General features: G+C 52.4%; 1 protein-coding gene across 12 annotated transcripts in view; it reads left to right on the top strand.

Annotated features, from left to right (window-relative positions):
* LOC105518463 overlaps window positions 1–9,165 on the top strand; it is a 35,661-nt gene that overhangs the window by 2,434 nt on the left and 24,062 nt on the right. Inside the window, exons 2-6 of one of the 12 annotated variants that reach the window (XR_001002833.1) lie at window positions 187–295; window positions 513–1,225; window positions 2,495–2,573; window positions 7,235–7,378; window positions 7,669–7,802. Coding sequence is in view for 7 of the 12 variants with exons in the window: in XM_011951458.1 (XP_011806848.1) it covers window positions 1,104–1,225; window positions 7,235–7,378; window positions 7,669–7,802 (400 nt within the window). In the remaining 5 variants the exon portion in view is untranslated. Of the gene's footprint in view, window positions 1–186; window positions 296–512; window positions 1,264–2,494; window positions 2,574–2,899; window positions 3,014–3,987; window positions 4,118–6,943; window positions 7,049–7,234; window positions 7,379–7,668; window positions 7,803–9,165 lie in introns of those variants that run through there. The other 11 variants (XR_001002835.1, XM_011951459.1, XM_011951463.1 and 8 more) reach the window with 11 other exon arrangements.

Genomic DNA, 9,165 nt, shown 5'->3' with positions numbered 1-9,165 from the left:
CTGCTTCCTCCCTCCATACCCCTCCCTCTTCCCTCCCAGCCCCTCCATAAGCCTTCCTCACTCCTCCCCTTTGCCACTCCTCCCTGCCTTTCCCTCCGCCTGCCCCCTTTGGCTCTCTGCTGTTCCGGTGCTGGCCGTTAGAGGTCACGAAGATGGTTTCTAACCTGCCGCCCTCCCATGCCATAGGGTCTCTCCTCAGGGATGACATCATACGTCCACCTCCTTGTCTTCGAGGACCACCTCCTCTCCATGCTGAGCTGCTACCAAGGGGCCTGCTGCCCATCTACACCTTACGGTACCTCAACCCTCCTGCTATTGGTTCATATTCAACATGCTGGGTAGAATCTCCCAACCCCGCCACTGCCCTTGCACCACCCCCAGACCCACTAGCAATTAAAAGACAGTTTTAAATTTTAACTAATCAGCTTTAGTTGTAATTAATTAACTTAAACTGTAATTATGATCTAGGCTTGGGCTTTTAAGCAGGTTCTCTAACCTTTGATCAATTGCAGAGGGCACTAGGAGCACGGATTCCTGGATCCCATCAGCATACAAAGCAGCCACTGACTGACCCCCAGGACCAGGATGGCAAAGGATGAAGAGGACCGGAACTGACCAGCCAGCTGTCCCTCTTGCCTAAAGACTTAAACCAATGCCCTAGTGAGGGGGCATTGGGCATTAAGCCTTGACCTTTGCTGTGCTCATGCTGTGACTCTGAGTACTTTCCTATAAGTCTTTGCTTGTGTTTACCTGCTAGCAAACTGGAGTGTTTCCCTCCCCAGGGGGGTGTCAGTCTTTGTTGACTGACTCTGTCATCACCCTTACGATGTCTTGAATGGAAGGATCCCTTTGGGAACTTCTCAGGAGGGGGACCTGGGCCAAGGGCTTGACCAGCATCCTGCTGGCAACTCCAAGGCCCTGGGTGGGCTTCCGGAATGAGCATGTTACTGAATCACCAAAAGCATGCCCCACCTGTCTGGAGATCTTTCTGTCCTTTTCTGGGGAATGGGGTCGATGGGAGCAACCTCCTAGGGTTGTTGTGAGAATTAAATGAGATAAAAGAGGCCTCAGGCAGGATCTGGCATAGAGGAGGTGATCAGCAAATGTTTGTTGAAAAGGTTTGGCAGGTCAGTCCCTTCCCACCCCTTTTGCTTGTCTTACTCATCTTATTTATTCTCCAACAGCACTCCAGGCAGCCCTTGTCCACGGGCTCTCCTTGCATCAGGTAGGGGCTTTGCAGAGACCATCGACGGGCTGACTTGAGTAAGAACACAAATTATGCATGTGGCCATTTCCAGAGCACTTTCTATGTGACATGAACATGTGATTTTTATGTAATATGTGTATGTAAATGAGGCAGCCTCATTTCCAGGTAAGGATGAATTTGTTAGTATTGATTTGTGTAATTTAAAAAAGCTGAAAGGAAGAGAGGAGCCCCCCCCCCATCCCATGGGGTAGGACTTACATTTACATTAAAGAAACTGAAACTTGGGGGGAGGTGTAAGTATTTGGTCACATAGCTGGCAAGAGAAGGGGTTGGAGTTGGACCCAGGGTGCCACGCTAGCTGCCCTCACCCCTGTTTCCCTTCTGGCCCAGCATTATACTAAGAGTCCTTTTATTTCAAACCAAATGTTTGACAATGGGACAGTCTGTTTGAAATCCCAGCTGCCTGGGGTGGTCTTGGGGGTCTGGGTGGCCCCAGTGCTGGTACCATGTGCTGGCTTCACCTTTTAATAACGATGTGACCTTAAACAAGTCGCTTAACTTCTCTAAGTTTCAGTTTCTTTCATGGTCTAAATGGAGATGAAAACACACACACACACACACACACACACACACTCACACACACACTCTCACACACACACACACCCGTGTATCTACCCCACAGGGCGCTTTTGAAGACCAAAGGCTGTAACTACTATGAAAGTGCTTTGTAAATTGCTGTGGAAATTGCAAGCTACTTAACCACCCGAGGCTGTCCCTCCTCGCTCACATGTCCAGCCCTATTCTCCCTTAGTGAGAACAGCACTGAGTAGGTGCTGTGTGTGTTTGTGTTCAATGAAGAAATTCCAGAATAAATAAAAATGAATTAATTCAACAAACATTTTCTGGAGCACCGACAGTCTGCCCAGTGCACCAGGCTAGGTATCTGGTACAAAGATAATGAAAACAGTCTCTTGGAACCTAACTGGGGTCCTCATTTGACTAGGACTTTCTTTCATCCCCTTTTAAGCCAACCAGCTTTGTCCGGACATGACAAAAACAACTTGGGCTGCTTTAGAGAAGCCCAGCTCGGTGTAGACAATAGCTGCCCAGCCTCTGAAAGGGGCTGATTGGATTATGTGGCAAATGGAGGTGCAAGGATGACTTGGACGGTGACAAACGAAGTGGGCGGAGGCCTGCTTTGAGTTCATCCAGGCTATTAGGAGGGGACCTTTTGTCTTCCAGAGACTGGCAGCTTTTACCAGTGGTTTTTACATCCTTAATGTTCAGGACGAATCATTTATGGTCAGTGAAAATCCAGGCCCCAGTGAGATTCGAGTGGGCTGTAAAATCGAGAGTCCTGCTCCCAGTGAGTAATGGTAGTGAATGTTTCTGTCACTTTTTGCAACTGTCCATTCATTTGATCCTCACAACTCCCTGTCCTGAGCCAGGGCCGGCTACTGCCACTCCCAGGGAAACAGAGGCTGTCAAGAGGCTCCGTAGTTTGGGCCCCCCTGGATCATTGAACTCCTGTTCCCTGAGTTCTAGAGGAAGAATTGTACCTGTCTCAGTCCTGGCCTCCTCCAGAAGGCCTCCCTCTGCATTTCTGACTTTGCTCTGCCCACAGCCTGGAGCCTCCCAGGTCCCTGCTGTCATCTTTTCTAGCCACTACAGACTCTGTCTTTCCTTTCACAGCCAAGCTTCTTGAAAGGCCTGTCTACACTTGCTGTCTTCCTTCCTCACCTCCAATTTCCTCTTCAACCCACTGCTTCCTGACTCGCTCTACTCCGTGGAGGGGCTCTCACAAAGGTAAAGACTTTTCTGTAGCTTAATCCTTGTCATGTTTTCGGCTCATGGACACAACGACACATTTTCATGCCTTCTCTCACAGGGCTCTGCGGCTCCGGTTCACTTCCGTGTCCTTACACTCCCCTTCACAGAGACACCTGCTCCGCCTTCTCGCATTCTTAGCGTCCCCGAGGAACTTGCATACCCAGGTCTCTCAACTTCTGGACCTGCTTCTTACCATGCTGTCTTAAGCAGTCAGGAGTCGCTGACCTGGGTTTGAATCCTAGTTAAATTACTTAGTGCTGAGACCTTGGGGTAGGTAAACTTTTCCAAGCCAGGTTTATCTCAGTTTCAAAATAGGGTTAATCATCTTTATCTGGCAGGTCAGGTGGGATGTCTCACAGGTAAGCCCCAGATGCTATTTGAAGGGCTTGAAGCAAAGTCAATAAAGCATTCATGAGAAATCTACAACTGGAGGCACCACTAGATTTTCGTATACATTAGGTTCCCATGGGGAGGACTAAAGAGAAGAAAGAAGTGGAAAGGGAGGGGCGTGGAGGAGAGACAGGAGGAGAGAAGAACTAAACAAAGGCATTAAAGACACAAAACAAGGAGGAAAGGGAGACTTGGAAAATATTAAAAGCCAAAAACACATCCAAAGATGGTTTCCCCTTACGTTAGGTTGGGCTAAAAGAAAGCAAACGGGAAGAAGGTTTTAAATTGATTATCCCAATGACAAATCCCAGGAAGCTTTCACATCAAATCACCCTATTTTGGGTTTTTAACTCCTTCCATTGAGTTTAACCTCTTTACCTCCCACATCCCGGTAAAACCTGCCCCCTCCCCACCGCCCCCTTCGCTGGTGATTAAATCCTGAAGGTACACGAAGTATTTCAGTGAATGAATGCTAACAGAAGAGGCCTCCCCTCCCCCTTACCCCGGCGGTGTTGTTCAGTTTTATTCCACTTTCCGTCCTTTTCCCTTAATGAACACAGGGCTAATCTAGGGCCTTGTCGAAGGAAGAGGCTGCAGACGTTAATGAGGTTAGCTGCTGGATTCCAATATTCGTCGCATAAGGAGCCTTCTTTGTCTGCGAAGGAAAAACACACTGATTATCATAATGAGGTGAACTGGCCACTCCGGGCCGGGGCGATGTGGCTTCTTAAGCCACACTTCTAATTTTGGTGATGGAGTTGACGTTTCTTTTGCTCCTCATTTAAGTCTTTGCCTCTGTCCCAGCGCGAAGTCCATTCATTGGGGTTGAAAGTTGCAGGCAGCTTTGAGAAGGGGGGCTTCGGACAGGGTTGCATTGTAGAAAATGGCTTTGTTCGATCCTTTGCGCAGATTGAACTGGCCAGAGCATTCGTTCCCTGTCTCCAAGAGCTGAGGACCCGGGGGGCCACTGGTGATCAGTTCCCAAGTCTAGCTGTCCTCTGACTTGTCTCAGGACCCACTGAGGACATCCCAAACTCACTCAAGATTAACAAGTGGTAGGAAAGTAGTAACTCCTAGGCAGGGCCCTAGGGGAGTGACTGCAAAGTGAGTACCCGTGGAATGCCTAGCCAGGTGAAGAAGTGAATGTATGTTGGCATCCCAGAGGGCCCCCCATAAGAGGGCATAGTTTGGGGTTCAGATTTGACTCCAGCAGACTGTTGAAACTGGGACACAGGAGGCTAGTGATTAGTCACGATCAATCAGTGGAGAGGAGATTAAAACTCACATCTGGGAATGTGGCATCAGAACTTGTAGTTCTTTTTTTTTTTTTTGAAACAGAGTCTCACTTTGTCGCCCAGGCTGGAGTGCAGTGGCGTGATCTCAGCTCACGGCAACCTCTGCCTCCCAGGTTCAAGCAATTCTCCCACCTCAGCCTCCTGAGTAGCTGGGATTACAGGTGCCCGCCACCACAGCTGGCTAATGTTTGTATTTTTAGTAGAGATAGGGCTTCACCATGTTGGTCAGGCTGGTCTCGAACTCCTGACCTCGTGATCCACCTGCCTCGGCCTCCCAAAGTGCTGGGATTACAGGTGTGAACCACTGCGCCCGGCCTGTAGTAGTTCTTCTTTTGCCCCTTAATATCCTCACCCACATGTCCTGTATCCTAACTGAGCCCTCATCCTCTTTTTATTCTGATCTTTGAGCTCCCTAGAGCCCATAATTCTTTAGAGCAGGTAGGTCCCCAGTCTGAAACATGCCCTTATTTGTCCCAAGCTCTGGACATTTCTCACCCCAAGGCAGATCAGTCATGATTAGATCACTCCAATTAAACTTAGGCTCCAGTCAGACCTTTAGCCAAATGGAAAAAAAACTAGGGGATAAGGCGGGTAGTTGGAGCAAGAAAATGTTATTAGTTGAAACCTCATGGGGCCTGCCTTCCTTGGTGAGTCTGTTGGCTAATGGTTCTCTGACATCGTGAATTAGAATTGGATACTGTTTCCAAGTTAGCAAAACCAACTCTACCCCAGTGCCCCAAGAGAAAGAACGTGGAAGGATCTTCCGTTGGCAGGTTGGGGCAAAAGCCTGAGGCAATCTTTCATCCCCTTTTGCCAAGGTGAGACTTTCCCAGTGACTGTGATGTAGTTGGCCACTCTGTCTAGGGGAGTGTTCAGACTCCGGGTGGACTGGGGTATAGACCTCTGAAGCTGAGATCACACGAAAACCTGGCCTCCCTGCCGTGTAGCTGTTGGAGAGTAGAAAAATAGAGCACGCCTGATTCTAAAAGAGAAGACTTTCTTCAATGGTAACGAAGAATCGATGGCACCCTCCTCACCCTCAGATACATGGCAATCATTAACATACAGGCCCCAAAGCCACCGTTAGTACTGCAGTAGCTCCTGTGGACAGTCAAAAGCCTGGAGAGGGTGTGGAAGAAATCAGTTAGCCCCGGGCAGGTTCTCTGGGGTTTTGTGCCCAAGGCTCCTGTAGCCTTAACAAACTTTTAAAAGTTAACTCCCCACATCCCCATCCTGCTTGGGTTTCTGGACTTTTCTGAGGCGCTGGCAGAGGGATCTCATTGCTTCCTTGAGTGTAGGGGCAGCCCTTTTAACCTGGCTCCTTGAGTCACTGCTTTTTCTGCTTCTGTTGCCTTCTTCCTCGCCTGTCCTTTCTCTCAATGTCTCCCTCTCTTTGTCCCTCCCCAATTCCTGACCTGGCCCTCCTGGGGTGCCCTTGGCCAGCCCCGTGCTTCCTCAGGGTGTCCCAGCACCAGCCTGGCACAGAGTGGGGCTCAGTTAGAGTATGTGGGATGTAGGGTTTTGCCAGGTGAGTGGATGGAAGGACTCGACCGCCACAGCTGAGCCCCCAGGTGGGCCACGCGAAGAGTTCTAGGTACAAAGGCTGGAGGGTGGAATTCATGTTTGAGAGGGGTGTGAGCAGTTTCCGACCCTGGCCCCACTTGAATGGGGGCCTTGCTGGTCGCGTCCTTGCATTCACCCGCGCGGCCATCCATCATCCAACAGTTGATCCTAACTGAGCACATCCACAGCCCTGGCTCTGGCCTGGGCACCTGCCACTGTAGTCCATCCCTTGATGGCCTCTGTGTCCCCAGGAGGGCGGGCCGGGGGGTTGCCCCAGGGGCTGGAGCAGTGGACTCTGGCTCCATAGAGGTCAGACTGGAGGGTGTGAGGACACATTCAAGCTATCCCCAGGGCTCTGCTCTGGTCGGAGCCAGCACCTTCTCCCTCTCTGCCTTCTCTGCCCCATCCCTGATGCTGAGCTGTTCTGGACCCCTGGCCCTGAGTCTCTCAGGACCAAAGTGGGCATGGGAACAGCTGTAGTGTGTGCCCCCGGGCTTTGGCCACAGGTCTCCCTCTCGAGGTGTGGTTGTGACTGCGACCCTTCCCTTGCCATGATGCCTTCCTCCCCCGGGGCTTGGTCCAGCTCCTTAACCCTCTAGCAGCTGCTGGGGCCCGTGTCCCATGCGGAGGACCAGCAGGGGAAACCTCCAGGGAGCATCTGCAGGCTCTGCCTCTGCCCAGCTGCTGACTTGGCTCTCCCTGGTGGCTCTCCAACGGCCAGGTTCCTCACCCACCCGGCACTCCGCTCACTCTGTCTCTTGAGGTGGGCCTGACCCACCTCCCCTTCTCTGCCTCAATCCCTGGGCTCCGGGGCTCAGCTCCACAGCCCTCTGCCTAGCAGTCTGGTTCTCCCTGCCAACCCCATACCTGTGGTCACCTGGCCCTCCTGAAGTCTGAGTATCACTGCCCTGACCCAGGAGCCACTCCCACTCCAGCTGCCTGTTTCCAGCAGGTTCCCAGTGCCCCCGACAAGCCCCTGCTGGTGTCTCCATCTCCTGCCAAGCATCGTCCAATGCCTCCTCCTGTGGGCCTGGCCTCCGGGCTATGGACAGACTCCTCTCCCTTCCCAGAGACCCCTCGTGATCGTGCCCTGGTGGGTGTTGCCCCTGCCTGCCTTTGTCTCCGCCATGGCCTTGAGAGTCCTGGGCTCTGCCCTGCCTGGTCCCTTGCTCCCCACTCGGTTCTGGGTTTGTGGCTGCCTCTAACCCAGCCCGTTGCTTCTTTGCACCTTTTCCTGTCATTGGGCATCCCCCACTAGTCACCCCACTCCACTGAAAAGCAAAAAACTGCAGGTGAGGCCAAGCCCCGTGTCTTTCTTGGGTGTGTTTGGCTTTTCCGGGATGCTTGTCTCGCCATGATTCTAACTGTCTGCCCTTCCCCAAGGCACGTGGGCCGTGTCCCGGCTGGGTTGGCTGAAGAACTGCTGATGGAAGCGGCGGAAGAGGCCCCGATGGGGCCCACCACCCTGGACCCAAGTCTTCTTCCTGGCAGGCCTCTCGTCTCCTTCGTGGTTTGGGGTGAGTTTCTTGCTTTCTTGAGACACCAGGATTTTATTAGCTCAGCTCATGTCTCTCATCTCTGATCAAGAGTGTCAGCATTTAATCTGGGGAGGAGGCACCCTGCCAAGGTGAATCCTCTTCACATCAGCCCAAGGGGTCTGGGGGCCGGAGAGCTGCCCGGAGTGGAGACCCTTGCTATACCCAGCAAGCAGGTGTGGGGGTCCACCCTGGCTGATGGCATGCTGTGGGCCGGCGATGGTAAGTGGGGAGCGTCCACCTCCACTCTAGACCCCCGAGAACGGCTCGGGCCAGGCACACAGGAACCCTCAGTATGGTTTTGCTGAACACATTGTCAGAAGGGATCCAGGGGGCACTTGCCCTGCCCACACCCGGCCCAAGGAGCCATTCAGAGCGGAGGAAGTGGGAATGCCTGCCTGCTCCTCAGCTGGGAAGACATTTCTTTCCGCCAGCTGTGGTAGTGTCACTCTCTGCGAGAACAGTGGTTTCTCACGCGTGAGGCTTTGAGAATGTCCTTGAATCAAATAGTGGTTTTTGAGCAAGTTCTTCTCTTTCCTCCTTTCCTCACCCCTGAAATTGCAATGAGATGGGAATGTTTTTGTTTGTTTAAATAAAATCAGCAATGGTCGAGAAGAAGAAAGCAGGGGATTGGAGCCACACAATTCACTCGAGGACTCGTCATTTGTTTATTTGTGTTTTACTAATTCAAGATGCATCTGGGAGCTGCCCAGGGCTCGGGCTTGGGGTTATTCTGGGGTGCCTGAGGTTGGGCTTTGCACTAAAGACCAGAGGGTCTAGTTGGGTGCCCTGGGAGCACCCATGCAGCAAGGTGGCTTGAACGGCAACCAAGCAAGGTGTCGTGGAGGGCAGGGGGCTCAGGGTTGCATGTTGGACGGCCACGCCAGGGTGAAGGCTGGGCCAGCAGGAAGAGAGGAGGCTCAGCTGAGGCCACTTTCCTTTCTGGTTCCCAGGGACTGATCCTGTGGCTCACTCAGGGCCATGGGGTGTTTTTAGAGCCAGCTGCCCTGGGAGGCAGTGTCAGGATCCTGGCATCCCTCATATCTGACGCTCCTGGGGTGCCCGTTGGGGTGAATGAGTGCAGTTAGACTTCCAGAGAATCTGGGTGGGCGCTGAGAAAGTTCTGAACCATGGGGTGAGGCTGGCTCCATTCCCCTAGACATTTCTGGAGCCCTGAGGGGGCCCTAGCACTGTCCTTGGTCCAGATGCCAACACTCCTCACTGGAGGCCCACACATGGGGTCTCTGAGAAGGAAGTGGATGAACAGAGCTGCACACCGAGTGGGGCCCAGCCTCTAGTCCTCAGCCGTGTGCATGCATTAGCCCGTGTGCAGTTCCCCGCCCCC

The sequence above is a fragment of the Colobus angolensis genome, unplaced genomic scaffold, assembly GCF_000951035.1.
Source record: "Colobus angolensis palliatus isolate OR3802 unplaced genomic scaffold, Cang.pa_1.0 Scaffold32, whole genome shotgun sequence".
In the NCBI taxonomy this organism is placed as follows: domain Eukaryota; kingdom Metazoa; phylum Chordata; class Mammalia; order Primates; family Cercopithecidae; genus Colobus; species Colobus angolensis.
The sequence above is the reverse complement of the archived record's forward strand: the minus strand, read 5'-3'. Positions and strand labels throughout refer to the sequence as shown.